General features: G+C 41.1%; 1 protein-coding gene across 2 annotated transcripts in view; it reads right to left on the bottom strand.

Annotated features, from left to right (window-relative positions):
- Positions 1 to 24,521, bottom strand: part of SHISA9 (shisa family member 9) — a 293,564-nt gene that overhangs the window by 22,197 nt on the left and 246,846 nt on the right. For both annotated transcript variants that reach the window (XM_049699770.1, XM_033428780.2), the window contains exon 3: positions 6,515 to 6,670. In XM_049699770.1, coding sequence (XP_049555727.1) covers positions 6,515 to 6,670 — 156 coding nt within the window. The remainder of the gene's footprint in view (positions 1 to 6,514; positions 6,671 to 24,521) is intronic.

Raw genomic sequence — 24,521 nt, 5'->3', positions numbered from 1 at the left:
GGAATCAAACTTGTTATCTGAGAATCCCATAATGCCTGGGACTTTGATTATAAATCAGTTTCTCTAAATTGAATTCCATTTCAGAGGTACTGGATGGGCCCTGGGGGAATCTCTTATTATTAGGAGAACCCCATAGTGACACTTTTGTAAAGGATGGTGAGAATGACTATGGCTACAGCCTACCCCGCTCCTCGACAGACCCTCTCTGTAAGATCGGGTTTTACTCAAACCGAGGCAAACCTGCGCACGTGCCTAAGCAGCAGCCTCTGCCCACTGGCTGGCGGCCTGACCAATCAGCGTGCGCTCCTAGCTCCAGTTTCCTTTCTTAGGAATCTACCTGGAAAAACCAAGTCCTCAACATTTCTGCACAATTTCCAGAGATTTATCAGGCTGCCAGCTGGGAAGAGATGGAGGGAACAGTCTGTGATCTGAATGATTACAGAGCACAGATCCGGCCCCATTTAAACATTTCTGGTTGGCCTCCCAGGCGTGCCAAAGGATGCTCAAATTGCCACGTTCCCCCTGCGGATATGAGCTCTACACCCTCATCACTAGCAACAGAGGGGAAATTGGAATAACAGGTGAAGAGTGACGAACTTAAAATTAAGTGGGACCCGCCTGGGACGCCTTCATGCTTCTTCTCCCTCTGAGCCAGGATCATTGACATCTGGAAATAGTGATGCGGCCCCAGATCTTCCTGTGCGGGATGGACACATGCCTGACCGAGTCACTGAGTCACTAAGCCCAAGGAAGCCGTTTGCTCCCAAATCAAATCCACGACTGCCTTGAAGGCAGGAAACAAGCTGTGGTCACCTCTGTCCCCACTATCTAAGACGGGGCAAGACAGTAACAAGTTTTGTTTCGTAAATCCAAAGCTAATAAGGGCACTTAATAAGATGGCACACAAGCTACCAAATATATAGCTAAGGCCCCATTATGGGCTTGCTGACACTAATGGACATTAGATAAATATTTTTTGGGTGAAAAATTAAATGCTTATGTAAAGAGGATGGGCCTACGGCATTGAGAGGAAGCGGCCATGAGGGAACTTTCTGGGAGAGGAAGATATTTCTTATCCTTACTGGGATGGTGATGACCCTAGTGTATGTATATTTTCAGTAGTCACACTATTGTAAAATTACAATCTGAGTAGTATACTATTCATAAGAAATTATACCTCAACTGTAATGCACCTTAAACATGTTATACCTCAATTGTACTCAGCATCATGAGAAAACTTTTACCTTCAAACAAAGAAAACAATTAATAGCTTAGTAAGTCCTCCCCCACAAAGAGGAAAATGGGCCTTTTCAATCTTTTTTTTTTTTTTATTTTGGCCTGGTTATAACCTCTGGTGCCAGAAATTGCTCTGTGAGAGAGAGCATCGTTTCGTGGGAAGAAGATGACCTGAATCAGGCTATCCCAGATATGGGTCTTGGCTCTTTAGGTGTGACTTTGGGAAAATTACTTAACTATACCAAGCCTCAGTTTCCCCATCTTTTGACTTTGGGAGTGATACCTCCTTCAGAGGTGTGCTGTTTGGGTCAATGATACTAGCTCACCCTCCTCCATAACAATGACAAAAAGAAAAACTAGCAGAGGTTAATTCACATTTGAGGGGCTTATGCATCACGTAGGGTTTTCACACATGATGCCTACAGAAAGAGCAAAAAAGAATTCCTGCCACAGCTAAGTGCATTGTTGCTGTGGCTGTAAAAAGTGCTATTGGAAAATGTAACATGGTACTGGGAAAATAGTCCATAGAGTGTCAAATAGCAACAGAGAAAATATTTTCTTATTAAATTCTTCAATTAAAAAAAAAAGGCACAGCCTTTTATCAATAACGCTGTTACTTCCTGTCTCTTTCTCTAGCTGGGCAGCATAAGTTGCACTAAAGCATCTGAAGGGCATGCGGTCAGGAACCTTTAGCAGCTGAGGATTTAAACTCTCAAGACACCTAGAGGAAAAACTAAACACGGGGCCAATAGGAGCTAAATGCCAACATGCAGGCAATTTCCACTTGCAAAGCCCATCAGGAGCTACATAACAGAGCGGTCTTTTCCCAGTTCTGGAGGCAGGAATCACCCATCTCTGAATCATCAGGTGATCCTTCGGGAGATTTTCACAACTGTCTTTGCAAACATTGACCCATGAGGAACCATAAAGCGGGTCCTTGCATTGTAACCACCTATCCACAGGTGGCTCAGGCCAGAGGGTTTGTGTGCTTAACTGAATTTTCAGGTTACAGTTTGGCTCAGTCGAGAACAACACACACTTCTTGACTTTAGAAAATACTTAGAAAATGTTTAAACCCACATTTCTGACTCAGTAAGGAGAGTTAATGGAGTGAAACAATCTTTCTCTGATGGATCGTAGGAGTCATAGCTCTGGGCAAATGGACCTTCACTGTCCAGGCTACTGATGCGGAGAGTGAAGAGGCTTGGGCCGCCTCTTTGCTGGCCCTAAGCACAACTCAGAAGAGTCATCTGCTGTTTGCTTCTTGCTTGTTTATCAGAGTCCCAAAGTGAGTTAGCTTTCAGGCACATCTTTCCCATCAAACTAGAGGGAAGGATGTGGACCCAACTCTCTATTTCCTTCAAAGTGAAATCTACCAATTGCATGTTAATCAAGGTACCAGTGTATTTGGAAATTCAAGGAAAAATATGACCAACAAACAATTCTGGTCTGGAGACTTTCATATGGGGCAGTATTGATTGAGGGCTGACCATGTACCAGGGTAAGCACTTTCCCTGCACTGTATCATCAAATCTTGCCAATAGACAATTAGTTGGATATTTTTATTATCTCCATTGTACACATGGGGTAACTGAGACCTGGAAGGTTGAGTAATTTCTGCAATAAACGTATGAACTAGATCTTAAACTCAGCCCTGACCAACTGCAGGGGCAGTGCTATATGCCACCATCTTGCTGATGATCTCACGCTCCTGACATGATGTGGGTGGTGTCTGTCACTTGGCATTATTCAGTGGTTTTACAAATATGTATTGGGAGGGCTTATTAAGATCCCTTCAAGAGTGATCACAGGCCACAGAAGCAATAACCGATTTGTCCTGTGCCAGCAGAGATGAGGTGGGCTTTACCCTTTGTGGAAGACGGCAGAGAAGAGGAGGAAAAAGCCAGGAATCATGCAGTTTTAGAACATGTCAGACCTCTGCAGATGTCAGTGGGTCACCAAATACAGACCCCCAAGTTTATTCACCCCAAGGAGAAAAAGAGCCGAGGGTGAGGTCTGGAGTGATTTTGAAAACACTGAAGTGAGCATTTATTTTGTTACTATTACATGGACTAAATGCTTAAAATAATATTTGAGTTATGGATAAAACAAGATTTTTTTAAATTACATAGTCCAAAGGCGATATTTGATGCTTGTGTTCTCTGGTGCTCTGCTGAGACCAATTTTCCCACATAGCTCTACATGGTTGAAATGGCAGGTGGGGGATGGGAAAAGGTAAAGAAAGGAAAAAAGGGAAGAACTTTTGAAATGAATAAAAATACTAGTTCAGAAAAAAGAGAAAAGATCCCTTCATGGTGCTACATGCTGGGGATACATCGATGAAAGGGACGGACTGGGTTCATGCCTCAGTGGGACCTACAATCAAGGGACACCAGATTAAATGTCTGCAGGACGGATGAAAGCGTTGAACAAATAATCATTCAACTTCATCACTCCTTCTTGTACAGAGTACAGTGAGGTTTAGCCTCTTGCGTTTCCCTAGTGTATGCTAACATTTTACAATAACTGGCCAATGAACTCCTTGGGAACAGAGACCGTTCTGTAGTCACATGCTATATAGGACCAGATGTTACATTCCCAAACCCCTGAATTATAGAAAGAAAGGAGCTCTCTTTAAACATGAATGAGTGTGAGTTCAACAAGCAAACAACAAAAATAAAATTAAATAAATAAAATAAAAATTAAATTAAACCAAATCAAATTAAATTAAATAGATGGGAAGTCTTGTTTGGGAAGAATTTATCTCAGGAACTACCCTATCTCAAATTCCCACCCTTTTCTCCCCAGAGTTGGTAGTGAATGAAGGAGACACATTTAATGGTCCATGGGTATTCTAATGACTAGAATGAGTAGAACTGTTTAATTTTCCAATTTTAAAATTAGAATGGAGCTTGGAAACTAGAGAGTTCAGGTTCTTCGTTTTTCACACAAAGAAGCTGAGGTCAGGGGGTTTTGGTGACCAACCCACTCGATGTTCTGAATATTAAAGTCTCCAAGAGAACACTGATTTTCCAGAGGTATTTTTGAACTTGGCAGTTAACACTAAAGGCTGTCCAAGTCTCCCCTTATTTACTGAATTGAAATTTTTAGAAAATGAGTCTGGTTATCAGAGACTGCAGAGCTTTCCACAGCAAACCATTTTTTAAACAACTTCTCTACTGGGTGGTAATGATTTTGTTAATGAAATGCATTTCATCATTCACAGCACAGTCACATTATGCCTTAATAGAGAACCCTTGAAATAATGTTTATTATGGGATTTGCATTTCATTTGGGCAGGCAGACTCTGGACTCCTGGGTAACCCATCGGGTCATGCATTCGCTCAGTCTGCCCCTCACTGGACCTCACAGGACCAGTGACTCAGATAAAGCTTGTGAACTCCCGTAATAGTCAGAAAAGAAGGACCAAGAAGAAGAGGGTCACATCAACCACAGCCAGGATTGAGGAGGGTACCCCAAGTGAGACCCTTCAGAGTTTTTAGAAGATATAGGGGTGCTCCCTTCCAACTAAGCTATTCTTTGATTCTTGTCAAAGACAAGCTCATTCCTTCATTCAACAAACATTTCAGGAGTCCCGGCTTTGTGGAAGAAAGTGTTACTCAAGGAGTGTCAAATAAACTTTCAGACTGCAAGTTTAATTCCAAATGCACTGCAAACATTTGCTATACCAAGAAGCCCTGAGTCAATGCTGGACAGAATCGAGGAATTCTGTTGGAAGATCCATTTATGATTTACCCAAAGAGCTATTGGGTGTTGAGGGGGAAGGAAACACTGGGCCTAAGTTGAAGAAATGAGTTGTTTTGGGTAATAGGACCAGTTCAAAAAGAAAAAGACGTCTGGGTGGATTTTTTTCAATGCAAAACAAGAATCAAGTATAACAGCAGATGCTCTTCATCACCTAAGTGCAAGGCTCAGAAAGGGAGGTGGGCCACTGAACAGTGCATGAAGGCTTCTGCAGTTACATTGGCACAGATGCCCTGACTCTTTCTCTCCTAGGCAACAGCTCCCTTCCCTTCCTAGTAACATCTGAGTTTATCTGAACACGTTTAGGATGTATGTGCTCTGCAAACACACAATACGGAATAGAAGAAATCTGTGGTCATGGGTGTAGATGAGGGTTGAGGTGGGTGGAGAAATTCAACAGGAAACGTGGGAGATTACTATGTAAAGTCTTACGAGGCTTGGAATTTAGGCAGCACAACCTGTGCCCTCAGAATTATAAGCACCCCTCAAGCCCTCTTCAAATGGTTCCATCTGGAAATCGTGGGAGATTGAGGAATAGGAATTCCTGAAGATGGACTTCTGGTTCGAACGCTAAGCTCCAAGTATGTGTCTGGCCCTCTGTTGGGCACCAACGTGCTTGTTTTATGAATCTGATGTCTGTAGACCGTGGTTCCGACAGCAGCCTAGACATGTGATCATGTCTGTGCTTTGGTTTCTGTCCTGAGTTTGTAACAAAATTAGGATATTTCATACTGGAATGGATCAGCACATGTCTCCTGTCCCATCTCCAACGAGGGGAGAGGAGTGGGGAGAGGAAATAGGATGAGAAGCTGATTATAAAAGAAGGCATGGGGTCTGGGAGTCTTCTGCCCGCCCCAAAGCTTGACTTTGCTGCGGGTGCTACTTCCATCCTATAGAACGGGGCCATGAGTCATTTGTTTAGGAACCTGGGTCACCGTCAGACTCCCTCATGTACAAATCGAGGGAATGGACTGAACCCCAACCCACCCAGGGCTGTGGGAAGGGAGCAGCAGGAGCACAGGCTCTGCAGCGATAAAAACACAAGTTCAAGTTGCCCACAGGCTGCTTGACTGGGAGCAAGTTAAATTAGCCTCCCCGAGTCTCAGTTTTCCTAATCTGAAAATTGGGGCAATACTTATGCCTTCCTCTTTGGAGCGCTATGAGAAAATAAGACAGTGTCTATAAAAGGGCCAATGCAATGTCTGGCACTTGATAAGAACTCAGGTAATAGGAGCTCCAGGCTCCCCCCCCCACCCCCCAACACCAGAAATGTTTACATCTGGAAATTTTGAAAGATAGATAGATGATAGATAGATAGATGATGGATGGATAGATAGATGATACATAGATAGTAGATGGATAGATAGATGATGGATGATAGATACATAGATAGGTGATAGATAGATGAGATAAGAAAGACAGAAAAAGGAGTAGAAAAAAAATAGGGGATAAGGAAATCTAGAAGGAACAGAAAAGTACAGGAGAGAGAGAGAAGAAACAAAACAGCACTTACCGACAGCCTTCAAGGAGGCGTACTTGTTGAGCTCTTTGCCAGGCGGCTGCTGTTCGTAGGGGTTGGAGATCTGGCCCAGGCTGGGGTAGGAATGTGGATGGCCCATCTGCTGGAGCAAAGGGGAGGTGGGCACTGCGTTGTTCATCTGGGTGGTGTCTAGAAGTGAAGAGAACAGACGGAGATGGTCACCAATGGGGCAGGACCTTCTACCCACTCCCACCATGGCCACATCCCTTGAGACCAAAACTCCACGCCCTTTGGGGACACAAGAGGGAGGGCAGCCGAGGATGGGCAGGTATATCGGCAACAACCAACTCTGCATTGGAGAGCACCCGAGGATGGATGGGTAAAGAGCAAAGGATTCCCCAAGAACACTTCCATCTCCCCCCAGATTAACATAAGGTCCTATCACTGCGGGGACTACTTTTATCAAAGCAATATACATATAAAAAGATGACCAACTTCAATAACAGTCAAGGAAATGCAAGTCAGGACAACGGGAGGCCACTCCCCTGCCAAGAGATTGGCAAAAATTAGGACTGAAGGACGCCAATCTAGCAAAGATGTTGGAAACTGGACAGTCTCATAAACTCATGGTGGACATATGATTTGCTGTATCTGCAGAAAGGAATCTGGCAGCGTGTATGGAAATTTAAAATGCATGTGTATGTTGACCAAATAATACCACTTCTAGGGATGGAGCCTTCAGCCTACAAGCAACAGAATGTGAGGATATTTGTTCAGAGCTGTTCTTTGCACCATGGTTTGTAAAGTGAAAAATAAAAACCACACAGAAACAACCTGAACTCCTATCAATGTAGGAATGCTTAAATTATTGTACATCTGTATTAGGTACATAATATGTACATACATATGATGGGCTATCATTCAGCTGTTAAAAAAATGAGTTAAATATCAGTTAACTATACACGTCAGACTGGAGAGTTTCTTATGGTTTATATTGTTAAGGCAAAAAAAGCAAATGTCAAAGTAATGCGCATAACAGGGCGTTTGGTTTAAAGAAAAGAAAATCTGCATATTTTTGTGTGCTGTGGTTTGCAAAGACTGAAAAAAATAGGTAAAAACACACAAAATGAATACTGGCTACTTAGAGGGACTGGAATTTATGGGGGAAAAGGTTCAAGAAGTTTTCTCTCAGGAATTATTCTTTGAGCTGTTAAGGGTTTCTGTCTTCGCCCTGAGAACAATGGGATGGACGGACTGAAGGCAAGAGTGAAATGGGAGTCACGGAGTCCAGATGAGAGAATTATGGCTCAGTTTCAGGCAGGAAGCAAGGGTTCCCTCCATCTTCATGAAACACATCTGGAGATCCAGATCAACATGGCAGTAGTTGCTAGCAGTGCCTTGAAAGGTCCCCTTTACCAGCATGTGTACCCATTTCCCAGCCACTGTGTCAGTTGCTCAGAATTCACAGGTGCCCCTAACATCCAAAAAATTGTTCTCGGCTGATGGGAGCCACCATCCTGGGCTTAATCTGCTTAATGTCCCTCACCCTTAACACCCAGGGTGGATGACAACCAACGCCCAGCTGACACTAGGGTACCAAGACCAGCCCTTGCCTCAAGGTAGGGATAACTTTGTAGAGCAAGGGGGGCTCCAGAGCTCCCATGGGTTGAGACAAGTTTAGAGCAGGGGTCAGCAAGCTTTTTCTGGAAAGGGCCAGAATGTAAATAGCTTAGGCTTTGCAGGCCATCCAGTCCAGAGACGACTCGACTCTGCCCTTGTAGCAAGAAAGCTGACATAGACATTATGTCAGCGTGGCTGTGTGTCAATAAAACTTTATTTAAAACTTTATTTACCAAAATAGGTGGCAGCTGAATTTGGTCCACGGGCCATAGTTTGACAACCCCTGGTCTAGACTTTATCTGAAACTAAGAGCCCCATCCCTGTGTGGCTCCTTTATCTTTCCTATTTTGTTTCCCTCACAACCTTAGAGAGGTGTGTGTGTTTTACTCCCTCAGAGTTTCATACACCTGAACCCCTCTCTCAAGCACTGCTGCTTGTAGGCAATTCAACCCATGACATATATAGAATAAGTTTGGCTTTAGAAACCAATACACTCGAACGGAAAGAAGCAGGGTTACCACAGCTGAGACACAGAGATAAGGAGAGTATTTTTATCACTGCACATGCATGGGCCATCCCACAAGCCCAACTGTCTAATGGGAATATCGCCAAACATAAGCCAAGTCGCCCAGCCGCTGGCCAGCATCTGAGGAGGCGGGCATGTCTCTCTGCCATGATAACTTTTTGGCTGGGATTCAGCTGGGGCGGAAGAGTCCTAAGATTAATGAAGTCATGGTGGAAATGTTGTCTCATGTAAATTACAGCTCTCCCTGTAGCCTGGACCCCACATCCTCTGACATTTTCCTCTCCAGAGCAACCTGCTGGGGAGGTCTGTCTGCTTCCCCTGGGCATATCAGGCCAGACATGCTTGTGCCCAAATGTTGGTGTAATAGGAAGTGATTTACTGTAAGTTCTCATTGTTTGCTGCTCTGTGGGTTTTTTTCCCCAACACACACACACACACACACACACACACACACACACACACACACACACACACAAACACACACATATTTTAGTTGACAGCTACTACTCTGTGTATTCAGAAGTACCAGTTCCAGGCACTCTGCTTCATCCCCATTTGACTCATGTGATGAGCTGCCAATCACTGTAACTCTCTTAGTTTGGGTTTTCCCAGAAGTCACTGAGATAAGGACTCAAGTACAAACATATTTGGGAGGTGAAGTCAGGCAATACTGCAGACAAGGGGTGAGGGGGCGAGATGGGAAAGAGAAAGAGGCAGATAAAGAGTGCAATGCCCAGCAAGGGGCAACTGTGGAGAACAGGAGTTCAATCCCACTCTGGCATTCTGGTAAATGGCGTTGACTGCATGTCTCAGAATTCTGTCAGCCCACGGGCAAGTGAGCCCCTGAGTATTTATGTGCCAGCTCCCATCAGTCGTTGTTTGAGGGCTGCTTCTGGGAGACAGTAATTCCTCAGCACTTGTAACCTACCATGTTCATGGGCACAGTGAGCTCTGGTGGCCAGAAAAACTCTTACTCAGAGCTGTAAGTAAGAGCTGGCAGTTGGAAATTAGGCCAGTAACTCACCCTTCTGGTCGCACAGTGAACATGTGATCCAAGTCAGACCAATCACAGCACCTCCTTCTCCTCACAGTGATTGGGCCAGAAGTGAGCATGTGATCTAGGCTGGGCCAATCAGAGTCCTTCCCTGAATTTTTTCTATTGGGAAGTTTGGAGTCAAGGAGCCAGGAGGTCATGAATTCAAATGAGTTTGAACCTACCATGTGAAGAAAATCTTTCTTCATTGTGAAAGAATAAGGAAAGAAGCAGAGGAGATAGGGAAGTCCCTTTCTGAATAAGCTAGTGTGCTTTGGGTTTACTATCACGTGCAATGTAAGTTCTGACTAGTACAATTGTTGTCCGGAATCCCTCTGGGAGGCTGGAACTGACCAGAAGGGAGGCTTCCCATGGGGCCTGCAGAGTGCACCAAGGTGGAACCGGCATTAGCCCTGGATTTTCTACAGAGCTTCAGTAGAAATTTCAAACAGCAAATTGACTGAGTAGTGCATAAAGAATGCCCAAGGACTTTCATAAGTTAATTAACTAATATCTTAATGGCAGGTTTTTTTTTTTTTCTGGAAATAGACCCTTAACTAGTTACAGAGCTGACACCACCTAAGCCCATCATCCAGTGGGAGCCCTTACTCCCATCTCTTTGCTCCCTCAGTCCCAGATCCCATCCACTATTTTCAAACTCTGTTTCCAGTCCTGCCAGGGGAAATGCTAAACACTTCATTAAAGAATTATATTCTTAAACAGAATACTCCATTATAAAGCATTTGCTTTTGGATGATTTCTCCCAAGTCCTGGGCTAACTCAGGGGCAGCGAGTAGTTACTTAATGCCAGTGGGTAGGACTGAGATGGCCCACCAAAGTGATCCAGCACAAAGGCAAATGAGGCTGCCCCAGAGTCACATTCCTACTTTCACATTCAGAACAACAGGAAGCAAATTTCTGGCAGTTTTAGATAGTCATTTTTTGCTAGCTTCCAGGCGCTGATTATTCAGAAATACTGAAATCCAGGCTCAGGGCAGCAATCAAGAATTATTAAACAGACATTGGCGACTGGGTTTCTTAAATGTTATTTTCATTTTACTGAGCAGGAGGATGGACCAGCCATGGCAACCCAGTTTTTCTGTGAGTTTTCCACACATAATATCCAGCTAAGGAGGACAAACAAAAGAGTAGATGGGAGGTAAGCTCAGGTTGGCATCCAAGAAAAATAGAATAGGGTGAGTGAAGAGAGAAGAGTAGGTTATAATGTGCAAATCCTGACCTTGTCAACTGAGAGAAGAAGCATAAAGATAGGAAATAACTATTTGAATGTATGTATATACGTAGTATGTATATATGTCCATGCACGTGTATGTATTTATATACATATGTACACAAATATATAATATAATGTATATTATATAATATATATTATATATCTTATACATTAAGTATATATACGCTGCAAAAGAAATTATATATATAATTTATGTATTATATAGTATACATTTTATATATAATGTTTTATGTATTATGTAATATAGTAGGTATTTGTATATGTACACTTATATAATTACATATTATCAATTTTATATAGTATATAATATAGTATATAATATACTCTGCAAAAGAAATTATGTGTATATATAATTTATATATTTACTATATATATTTTACATATAAATTATATATATATATGTGTGTGTGTGTGTGTGTGTGTATATATAATTTCTTTTGCATAGCCATGACCATAGAGGGAATCCAGGAGGACCAGCCATGTCCTGCTCCCAGCAGTATGGTTTCTCTTCTAGATACACCTCAGCCCCAGAGAGATCTTATCCACCTCACCTCTGTAGAAAGGTACTTTCTACCCAAGGTCACAAGAAAACTTTCCCTGCCTCATTACAATTTTGCAACTCCTTCTGATCCTTAGAAATAACTGACAAGGACTTGCTGTTCTGGGATGCTGCATTCCATCAAGACCCTCAGTCAGCAAACAAGAAGTTGATAACGTCCCCATGTTCCCCTTCCTAAGACAGAAAATGGGCCTCACATATTTGACAATCATTTTCAAAGAAAGTTAAAATACACGTACTCTATATAGAAGTATCTGGCAGACTTACAGCAAGGGAACCACCATGTAAGTACTGTTATGATGTGGTATATCTTAGTTACTAAACAGACTAATGAATGCAATCCAGATAGGGTCATTAAGGTAAAAATGCTCAATTACAAACCCTGGGATGATGCTCTAGTTTTCTCAGAGCAAAAGAGGCAGATACCAACTATTACAAACTAGACCAGTTTGGCTCATCTTAGAGGAAAGGCAACAATAGTAAGTTTCTCAAGGCATATCACAAGGAAGAACTGCACAGAAAGGCACAAGATGGTCAAAGACTGCTGTTCTGTGGAGCATATATTATATGCCAGTCACTTGGTAATGAACTTTTCATGCGCTATCTCCTTAAATCCTCATATCAATCCTGTGAAGTAATGATACAGGAAAAATATATCTTTAAAATAATTTTTTATTGTAGAACAGTTTTAGATTTACAGAAATACTGCAAAGATAGCACAGAGAGTTCCAATATACCCTGGACCCAGTTTCCCCAATAGGGTACATTTGTTACAATTAATAAACCAAGACTGACATATAACTATTAACTAAAACCCATACTTTATTCAGGTTTCCTTAGTTTTTGCCTAGTGTCCTCTTTCTGCTCTAGAATCTCATCCAGGTAGCACATTAAATTTAGTCATCATGCTTCTTGAGGGGTCTCTTGGCTGTGGATTTCTCAGACTTTTCCTTATTCTGATGACTTTGACAGTTTTGAGTATTGGTCAAGTATTTTGTAGAATGTCCCTCAACTGGAATTTGTCTGATGTTTTTCTCACGACTAGACTGCAGTTATGGGTTTGGGGGAGGAAAACCATACAGAAAAGGTGACATTCTCATCATAACATATCAAGGATACATTCTATGATGACATCATTATTGATGTCATAAATATCAATATTGCTGCCTGAGGCAGTGCTTCTCAAATCTCTCCACTATAAAGTTACTCTATTTTTCTCTCTTTGCACACCATACTCTTTGGAAGGAAGTCACTATACATAACCCACACTTAAGGAGTGGGAAGTTATGCTCTACCTCTCTGAGTACAGTGTCTACATAAATTATTTGGAATTGTTCTTCACAGCAGATTTGTCTCTTCTTCCCCATTTAATTATTTGCTCAAATATATATATATATATATGATATATATTAGTGTGGACACATGGATATGTATTTTATACTTCGGATTATAATCCAATGCTATTTTATTTTGTTTTTTCACTCAAATTTCCCCAGGTTTGGCCATTGGAATCTCTTTCAGTTGGCTTCTACATTCCCCCCTGCCCTTTCTTTGGAGAACTTTCTTACTTTCTAGCAATGCAAGATGCTCCAGGTTCATCTTGTTTATTTCCTGTCCCATCCTAGAATCCATTTCTCCAAGGACCCTGGTTCCCTTTCTTGGAGAATGGTGTTAGAAACCAAAATCTGGGTGCCAAGTGTGCTCACGGCTTCTAGTCCCTCTCAGTTGACTGAGTAAGGAAATCTATGTGTGTATACAGACTCATACATATATACATATCTATAAATATTTATATATGTAACCGTCTGTGTCTATATTAAGCTTAACATGAATTCATCCTGATATCTTCAACTCTAATCCATTATCACATGGATCAGTCTAGCTTTCTCCCCTTGCTCATTTATAACCTCCCACCCCAACAATGAGAAGCCTGACTCCCATCCTCCACCATCCATTTACTTAGTTGTTTAATTCCAGTATACATGTCTAGCAATATCAGAATTGTTAACCCATAGCCCTATGGGAAAACAACTGTACCAACTAGACTGCAGTCTAAGGATAATGTATTTTTCAAATTATTAGTGTGCTCTTCTCTTTTGTCTTCCGGAGTATATGAGGTTTACCTCAGATGACCCATGGCATCCCTATACCTAGGTAAGGCTAGGAAATTAGGATTTATTAAAGAAGGAACACAAAGAAAAATGGTGATGATATTGATGATAAAGAAGGTGAAAACACAGTTATATGCATAATAAACAGAGAGGTGTTATTATTTCATATACAAACTAATGTACTATTCCAAGAGTCCCTATGAGATACTATTACTAACCCCATTTTGCACAGAGAGGTTTTGTGATTTACCCAAAGTTACACCACTTGTAAGTGGCAGAACCATGCTTTGGACCTGGCAGTCTGACTCTGGAATCCGTGCTCTTAGGCACTTCCTTACTCCCTCTAAAGGAGGTAAATGCAAATTTCTGACATTCAAAAAAGACTGTGCAGCAAGAAAATAATAAAAATTTTAAGTCACAATATTGACTTTGGAAGGTAGTTTTTACTAAATTCCTTCATCTCTACTCTTTGGCATATTAAGGACCAGTCTTGGTTGGCAAGACCACAGAAGTTTTTGGCAAGGGTGGACCAGAGAGGAAAGGGATGGGAAGGCTCTGATTCTAGGAAATTGTGAGAATGACAAAAAGAGAGAAATAAGGGGGCCTAAGATCATGTCTCTCAACTTTCCCCTTTTGGTCTTCAGACCCAGGTGAAGGAGAAGAATGATGGATGAGTTGAGGGTGATGCTGAGGGCAAAGACCTCTTGTCCCACTCCGCTGTTTGGGATTTTGGCAGAAACTCATGGTGAAGAAGCTCTGAGCTACCAGGGGGTAGCTGAGCCTGTTAAGAAATAAAGAAGTATAAAAAACTAAAACTAGAGTTACCATATGATCCAGCAATCCTACTCCTAGGCATATATCTGAAAAAGATGAAAACTCTAATTCAAGGAGATGTTCAGCACTATTTACAATAGCCAAGACACGGAATCAACCAAAGTGTCCACTGACAGATGAATGAAAAAAGAAAATGTGGTACACATATACAATGGAATATTACTCAGCCATAAAAAAGAATGAAATAATGCCATTTGCAGCAACATGGATGGACCTAGAGATTATCATACTAAGTGAAGTAAGTCAGACAGAGAAAGACAAATATCATGCGATATCACTTATGTGCAGAATATTTTTAAATGACACAAATAAACTTATATACAAAACTGAAACAGACTCACAGACATAGAAAACAAATTCATGGTTACCAAAGGGGGAAGGAGGGGAGGGTTAAATTAGAAGTTTGGGACTAACAGATACATACTACTGTACATAAAAGAGATAAAAAACAAGGACCTACTGTATAGCACAGGGAACTATATTCAGTATTTTGTAATAACCTACAATGGAAAAGAATCTGAAAAAGTATATATATATAAACTGAATCACTTTTCTGTACACCTGAAACAGTGTAAATCAACTATACTTCAATAAATAAATAAAGTACCAAAAAAAAAAAAGAAAAAGAAATAAAGTGGTATGGTCTGAGTACAAGATTGTCTGGTTGGAGTTCTTCAATGACTCTCATGTACCAGAAGGCCTGAGAGCAGGGGTCCTGCTACAGAACTTGTCGGTGTGGGGCAACGAGTCCCATACAGTGGCATCGAGTGAGTTTCCTTCCACTTTCTTTTATACTTTCTTTCCCAAGTAGATGGTTAACACAGCCCAGCTCAGACAAAAGTCATATACTCAGAAAGGCCAAACAGAAAAGCACATTAACCACGTGAAAAATTTACCCCTGTTTCTCTAAGTATTACAATCCTATTTTACAGATCAGGAAACAGAAGCTCAGGGAGGTTGAGGTGCTTGTCCGAAGTCACACAGCATGTTAGTAACCATCTGGATTTGATCCCAGGTTTGTCTAATGGCAAAATTGGTGTTTCCTCCACTAAGCTAGGCTGCCTTTAGCATGGGCCAGGCTCAGCATTAAGCCTCCCCTATGAAGAGAGATTCTTCTGTCTTGAGTATCTTTCCTTGTAAAACTTCTCACTTAAATGAGTAAACCACTGGCCTTTTTGTTTCCTCTTTTATCCAGAGAATAGAACTTACTGTTGTATCTAGGGAACAAGCTGGGCTCGCCCATCCTGAGAATCCCCCTACTGCCTTGTGGAACCCACCTGTGCTCTGACCTCTCCCACTCGGCTCATCCATCTATTCCTCCTCATATATTTGGGTGTCTACGACGTGCCAGGCATTGTGTTTGGTGGACAAGTTCTAACTCTTACACTGCTTACTAACTAGAGGAGCTCATAATATTTTTCTAAAGCTTTTTTCACACTTGAGAAGTACCACATTTCTGCCTGGCTCCCAAGGCCATATTGATCCTGCCCAGGGTCCTTCTTCACCCCTACTCTTTCCAACACACTCTCTGTGCCCCGTCATGTAGCCTCAGCAGACTCTCTCCACAGACCACACCATCCAAAACAACATAATGAAAGAAGAACGGAGTTTTGAGTCAGTCAGCTCTGCATTCAAATTCTGGCTCTTCCATTTCCCAACAGCAGCTTTGGGAGGTGTTATACAACTGACTCTGTGAGTCTCAGTTTTCTCAGTTCTAAATTGAGGACCAGAACATAAACCCTCTCGGGGTTCGCTGTGAGGTTTAGAGACTGCACATATACCATGCTCAGCATACACGTGAAACACAGTAAGCATCCAACACAGTGTAGCTAAAGCTTTATGGCTTCCAATAGTCAGGGAAACCGAGACAACGTGATGAGTGGCCATGAGAAGAGAGTGTTAGGTTTCCCTAAGGCGCTCTCTGGGCTCAGAATTCTTGGACACATTCCAGATTATTCAATTATCTCAGAACTGGACAAATGAGAGAGAATAACAGGAGATATTCCTGTGGGAACCAACTGCACTGGTAATTCTCTTAACAACAAAAAAGAGAATAGACATTCAGAAGTTGTAACAGAGCTCTGGGTTTTAGCTCTGTTTTCCTTTCTATCCTATCCAAACCTTTACATCCAGCATCCTTTTAAAGAGAAAACCTGAAAATTATAGTTTGAAACATCACGTAGATTTTTCTCTGGTCACAAGCAAGCAAAAAAAAAAAAGAATCAGATCAAACTCAAAATTACCCTGAACTTGTCAAAAGAGAACATAGCAGGCTAGCCTCTAACCAGAAAAGGTTGATGTAAACAGAGAATTAAATTCATATTATTGAATCTTGGTGGCAGAGGGTTCAGAGGGAATTTGTGATAGAGAAAAAATGAACATATATCATTGGAAAACCTTTGGCCAATTGGGCATGTGTGTTACCCAAGGGTTTATATTTTTAAGCATGCAAAAAAAATTTTTTTAACTTTGAGCATCTAGGATGTGAACATTTTGAAACTGGAGTTGTTAAACAAATACTTATTTAATGTTCACTTCTGGTCATCTTGTGTGCAGACTCTGAGGGACAGAGATTCACTTCAAATCTGAGGTTGTGCTCCAAGGAGATGCAAGCCTAGGATAGGAGGCAGATCAAGAGCAACACAGGTGAGAAGGAGGAGAGTTAAAATCAGCATGGTTAGTACTATGATACAGCAAAACACAGAGTTCTGTGAAGGCCCAAGGGAGGGGGTAGCTAACCCGGGTTTAGAAGGTACTTTTTGAAAAATACTCTCCAAGACAGTAACAAGAAGAGGACTTTTTAATTTGAAGTGGCATTGTGTCTGCTCAAGAAACTACAGTTTACTGGCATCACTTCTGAAATAGGACATCTCTAAGGTGGCTGAACTCACCACGGAGGGCTCAGCATCATCGTTAGAATATCAGAGGTGGTTGTTTTATGCTCCAAGCAGCCATTTCCCCAGAAGTCAACCTGATGAGCTAGTGTAATGATGGAGGTTTGTCCCTTCACTCAGGACAAACATCCATCATTACACTATTTCATGAAACTGACAGATAAATGGACAGATAAATGGATAAAGAAGATATATATATATATATATATATATATATATATATATACCCGACATCTTCTTTATCCATTCATATATATATGTGGGTGTATTTATATATAAACACACACACACACACAACACACACACATAGGAGTTTGGGATTAACATATACACACTACTATATATAAAATAGATAAGCAAGGACCTACTGTATAGCCCAGGGAACTATATTCAATATCTTACAATAACCAATAATTGAAAAGCATCTGAAAAAGAATATATATATATGTATAACTGAATCATTTTGCTGTACACCTGAAACTAACACATTATAAATCAACTATACTTCAATTTTTTTAAAAGGTTAAAAAATAAATTTAAAAACAATTTTTTAAAAAGATTAAATGAGGTCATATGGGTGGGCCCTACTCCATTCTGACTGGTGTCCTTATAAGAAAAGAACATTTGGACACAGAGATGCACAGGCAGAGGAAAGACCATGTGAGGACATGGCAAGAAGGCAGCCATCTGCAAGCCAAGGAGAGAGGCCTCAGAAGAAATCCAAACATGCTGACACCTCGATCTTGGACTTCCAGCCTCCAGAACTATGATAAAATTAATTTCTGTTGTTAAAAAAAAAGAGCCCCCAAATGGAAAGGTTGTTTCATTTCTGCTCCTTCTTCTCCTCCCTCTGTGTCCTCCTCCTCCTAATTCCACTGATTTAAGTTTTCTTTTCTCCCCCATCATGGTCAATCTGTTTTATCAGCTGCACGGTGAGTAGCAGCCAGCCGTCTTGGACTTTATTGTTTCTAGTCCTAACGTGTTGTGGGATTTGAAACGTGATACCCACACTTATTAGGATAAATTGTAAAGTAACCACTAGCCGCATATCAAAATAGTATTTCTTCTGAAAAATGTTCTCCTTTTTTTCCTACATATTTCCCAAGCTATCTCTGAATCATCTTCCCCGTCTCTGCTTAAACATATGTCCTCCAGGGGACCTCCCCAACCCCATCCTATCCTAGTTACCACTGGAGCTCTCTGTATTCACTTGCTAGGGCTGCCATAACAAAGCACCACAAACCCCGAGGGCTTGAACAACAGAAATGTATCATCTCCCATACAATGCAATATTTCTCAGCCATAAAAAAGAATGGAATCATGCCATTTGCAGCAACATGGAGGGACCTAGAGATTACCATACTAAGCATAGTAAGTCAGGAAAACAAATAGAACATGATACCGCTTATACGTAGAATCTAAAATACTACACAAATTAACATATCTACGAAACAGAAACAGACTCACAGACATAGAGAACAGACTTGTGGTTGCCAAGGTGGGGGGCAGGTGGATTAGGAGTTTGGGATTAGCAGATGCAAACCATTATACGTAGGATGGATAAACAACAAGGTCCTACTGTATAGCACTGAATAACTTTGCTGTACAGCAGAAATTAACACAACATTGTAAATCAACTATACTTCAATAAAATTTTTAAAAAAGAAACGTATCATCTCCCAGTTCTGAGGGCTAGAGGTCCGAGATCAAGGTGTCAGCAGAGTTGGGTCCTTCTGAGTATGGTGAGGGAGAATGTTCCACGCCTCCTGCCTAGCTTCCAGGGGTTGTGCTGGCAATCATTGATGTTCCTTGGCTCCCAAGATCACTTTGATCTCTGCCTTCATCTTCACGTGGTGTTTTCCCTGTGTGCATGTCTGTGTCCAAATTTCCCGTTTTTATAGGACGCCAGTCATATTGGATTAAAGGTCCACCCTGCTCTATTGTGATCTCATCTGAACTCATTACATCTGTAATGATCCTCTTCCTAAAAAGGGTCACATTCTGAGGTACTGAGGGCTAGGACTTCAACGTATCAGTTTAGGGGAGGGAGGACACAATTTGATTAGTGACACCCCCTTTCCTTCCTTTCTTTATCCACATGAATACACTGATTTATTTTCAATGCCTGTTTTCCCACACTTCTGAGGTCAGTGAATACAGTCACCTCCTCCACCCCTCCATTTCCAATGCCTATCCTAGCTCTTTGCACAGAACTGAATTCTAATACAGGAAAGGATGAGGGATAAAAAGAACGATTTTCAGGGACCTGCTATGTGACAAGCAGCATGCAAGGTGTTTTACCTAAAAGTCAACTATTTGTCTAAGAAAAATGCATTGAATGTACTGGCTTGGCAACAGCCATTTTAGTTGCTCTGAAATTTGTTTTTGCTTTTTGGAGTGCATATGCAGTGGATAGGTGTTTTGTTTATGGACCATTTGATGCCTGGACAGCAAATGACAGCAACAACAAAGTAAAGCAATATAACAGATGAGAAAACTGGGCTCAGTTTAACCAAACACTACGGATGCTACACTGCTCAGGTGTGCATCCTTCAGGTGATAACGATGGACATATGCCCCATGGATGGAGGATGAAGGATGTTCTACACCAAGTCTCTAGTAAAGTGAATTCCACACAGGGGTTAAAGGATCCAGTAGCCAGTCCCACTTCAGGGGCTGTCAGAGGAATTTTCCAGCGTGCACCAAAAAAGACCTTTAGCTCATGCTGTGGTGGAAGATTCAGAAAGCCAATGTATGTGGCATGATACTCTTTGACTTCCCTATCACCCACGCATTTTGTCTACTCAAGAGCCCACTTGATTGAGGTGCAAATCTCCCCCACTTAGGGCCTGTCACAAAGAATATAACTGACTGGTTATGAAATTCACAGTAATGTATGCTACCATCTTTCTCCCTCTTGTCCAGATCTTCTAAAGTCCCCTAAAGTCACCTCCTCTCACTCAAAATGCCAATCCCTCCTCTTGAAAAATATTTTAGAGCAAAATGAGATTATGGAGAGAGAACAGATCATTTAGAGACAGAAGACTTGGATTCAAATGCTGCTCTAGCAAGGTATCAGCTGTGAGGCCTTAATCAAATTAATTGACCTCTGGCACCTCTGTTTCATTGCATATGAAATGGGGGAAATGGGAAACTAAGTATTAAATTACTGAATGCAACACACATGCCAACAAAAGAATTAAAACCAGGATCTCGAAGCGGTATTTGCATACCCATGTACCTAGCAGCACTCTTCACAATACCCAGGATATGGAAGAACACACGTGTTCAACAAAGGATGAATGGATTTGAAAATGTGGTATATTCGTACACTGGAATATTATTCAGTTTTAAAAAGGAAGGAAATTCTGGGACTTCCCTGGTGTTCCAGTGGGAAAGACTCCGTGCTCCCGATGCAGGGGGTCCAGGTTCGATCCCTGGTCAGGCAACTAGATCTCATATGCATGCCTCAACTGAAGAGTTCATATGCTGCAACTAAGTCCACATGGGACTTCCCTGGTGGCGCAGTGGTTAAGAATATGCCTGCTAATGCAGGTGACATGGGTTCGGGCCCTGGTCCGGGAAGATCCTACATGCCACAGAGCAACTAAGCCCGTGTGCCACAACTACTGAAGCCCAAGTGTCTAAAGCCCGTGCTCCGCAACAAGAGAAGCCACTGCAATGAGAAGCCCGTGCACCACAACAAAGAGGAGACCCCGCTCACCGCAACTAGAGAAAGTCCGCATGCCGGCAATAAAGACCCAACGCAGCCAAAAAATAAATAAATAAAATTAATTTTTAAAAATAAATAAAAAGTTAAAAAGGTTTAGAAAAAGAAGTCCGCATGCCGCAACTAAAAGATCTTGTGTGCCACAACACAGCCAAAATAAATAAATAAATAAATAAAATATTTTTTAAAAAGGGAAGGAAATCCCAATCCATGCTACAACATGGATGAACCTTGAGGACATTATGCTAAGTGAAGCCAGTTACAAAAAGACACATACTATAGGAAGCACCTAGAGTAGTCAAGTTCATAAAGACAGAAAGTCGAATGGTGGCTGCCAGGAGCTGGGGAGAGGAGGGAATCAGGACTCAGTGTTTGATGGGTATCAGAGTTTCAATTTTGTAAGATGAAAAATTTACAGAGATGGATGGTGGTGATGGTTGCCCAACAATGTGAGTATAAATTACACTACTGAACTATACACTTAGAAATGGTTAAGGCAGTAAATTTTACGTTATGCATTCTTTCCCACAATTTGGGAAAAAACCACACATGCCAAGTACTTTACCCACACATCCTTCAAAATACCCAAACCCATGGCATAAGTTAGGCATTATCATCTGCTTATTTTGCAGACGAGAAAACCGACGCAAAGGGAGGCTTTGGTCAAGGTCACAAGGAAAGAGACAAAGTCCAGCTCTATCCAAAGCCAGTGCTTCTTTCTGTATACTAAGTGATTCTCTATGACAGAGTTCAGAATGCGATAAAACAAGATACATCCTGAACACACTCACCTTAGTGCTTGGCACACATGAGAGCCTGTAATGTTAGATCCTTTCCCCCATAACATTTCTGTTTTTAAAAAATTTAAGCCCCTAGAAAAACAACCTAGCCATTTTCTTCTCTGAGAATGCTCAAGGTGGTGATTTTTCTTTTTACTTTATTTATTTTATTTATTTATTTCTGGCTGCATTGGGATAATAATGCAGCCAGAAATAAATAAATAAAAGAAATTTAATTTAATAAAAGAAATTTATTTCTTCACTGCTGCACGTGGGCTTTCTCTAGCTGCAGCGAGCGGGGGGCTACTCTTCGTTGCGGTGCGCGGGCTTCTCATTGCAGTGGCTTCTCTTGTTGTGGGGCATGGGCTCTAGAGCACAGGCTCAGTAGTTGTGATACACGGGCTTAGTTGCTCCGCGGCATGTGGAATCTTCCCAGACCAGGGTTCAAACCCGTGTCCCCTGCATTGACAGGCGGATTCTCAACTACTGCACCACCAGGGAAGTCCAGGTGGTAATTGTTGAATAAACCAAATCCTTTCTAATTACAGGTTGAGCAAATTTCACTTATGAAATAATCACCGTGTGCCATTCCTAGCCCAGGCATCTTTCTGGGTACTGCAGAAAGAGAACTGGATAAGACTCACTCCAGCCTTTGAGAAGCTCGGTTCAATGGGGTGAACGGACAGGCAAACAACGTCCCTATAACACATGTGATTACAATACTAAGTGGAATAAGTCAGAAAGAGAAAGACAAACATCATATGGTATCACTTATATGTGGGATCTTTAAAAATGATACAAATGAATTTATTTACAAAACTCACAGACATAGACTATGTCTGTGAAATAGACTCACAGACATAGAAAACAAACTTATGGCTACCAAAGGGGAAAGGGGGGATTAACTAGGAATTTGGGATTAACAGATACAAACCACTATATATAAAATAGATAACAACAAGGACCTATAAGGACCGACTGTGTAGCACAGGGAACTATATTCGATATCTTGCAATAACCTATAATGGAAAAAGAATCTGAAAAGAATATATATATATATATATATATATATATATATATATATATATAACTGATTCAGTTTTATATATATAACTGAATCACTTTGCTGTACACCTGAAACACTGTAAATCAACTATACTTCCATTAAAAAAAAGTAGGCTTGTCATACTAAGTGAAGTAAGTCAGAGAAAGACAAATATCATATGATATCACTTATACGTGGAATCCAAAAAAGGGTACAAATGAACTTATCTACAAAGCAGAAATAGAGTTACAGATGTAGAAAACAAACTTATGGTTATCACAGGGTAAGGGGGGGATGGATAAATTGGGAGATTGGGATTGACATATACACACCACTGTATATAAAATAGATAACTAATAAGGACCTGTTGTATCAAACAGGGAACTCTACTCAATACTCTGTAATAATCTGTATGGGGAAAGAAGCTAAAAAAAGAGTTGATGTATATATATATGTATAAGTGATTCACTTTGCTGTACAGCAGAAACTAACACAACATCATAAATACACTATACTCCCATAGAAATTAAAAAAAAAACAAGTAGGCACAAAAGTCAGAGGCTATGTCTGTTTCAAGATGGGACATAACTTACAGTAATCCCTCCGAATTCCTAAAAACGACTGTCAGATATAAAAAATAAACTTTAAAAATGCAAAATGATATCACCATGAGCTATCATTACATATCTATGAGTGGCCAAAAAAACCCAAAATTTAAAAATCTGACAATTCCAGGTCCTGGTGAGGACATGGGACAACTGAAACTCTCATACCTTCTTGGTACATTGTAAATGTCTAGACCCAATGGCCTCTTAGAACTGTATGTCATAGATTCCTGGGCAATCTAAGTTAAGAAACTAAGTTAACCAGAGGTCATTTGCCTTATAGACTCGGGATATTTTCACAATTGCCTGATACCTCTCTCGTATTACAAAGCCATCAATGTCCTAGGCCAACATCAACCCAAAGAAAGAGACCTAAACAAACATTTCACGTCTTGTTCCATCAATTCCATCCTGCTCCCAACACAACATTTTAAGGCCCATATTCTTCCGCCAGGGAGAAGTAAGAGAGGGAGGTTTTGGCTATGACCCTTCCTCTTTACATTAAGAGGATTCTGTTCCCATCCAATGGCCTTGTCTCATCCTTCAATTTTCCAACTGGACCATGGATTCTCAGATATCCACACTGAACCTAAAAATTATTAATTCATAGAATAACTAGGAGGGAACGGTCTCTTTCCCCAGCCCCATCCTCCTTCCCAGAGGATGATCCTCACTGGAGCCAACGCCAGGAGCCGTACTTATTTAACAGGATTTTCCTTCAATTACTTGAGAAGGAAAGGAGGAGGAAGGTGCTTGGGCGTGAATCTTGGTTCCGCCTTTCTTCTTTTTTTAATTCAAATATAAGTTTAATGATTTCAGTTCAATGCAACTGAAAATGTAGTGTATTAAAGGGCATTTTCTACTAAATTTCAAATTATAGGTTGTGGGCCATTTCTGAGCAGGAGTGTCACATCCTACTGAGTATTCAACTTATTAACTAAAGTGACTGACATGGTAGGAGGTGGGGAAGAACAATGATCAGCTCATAGAATTTGGCTAAGAAAGGAAACGAAAAAAAAATGCAAATAATAATTAAAATAACTACAGAT

Source organism: Orcinus orca, chromosome 16 (assembly GCF_937001465.1).
Source record: "Orcinus orca chromosome 16, mOrcOrc1.1, whole genome shotgun sequence".
NCBI lineage: Eukaryota > Metazoa > Chordata > Mammalia > Artiodactyla > Delphinidae > Orcinus > Orcinus orca.
The sequence above is the reverse complement of the archived record's forward strand: the minus strand, read 5'-3'. Positions and strand labels throughout refer to the sequence as shown.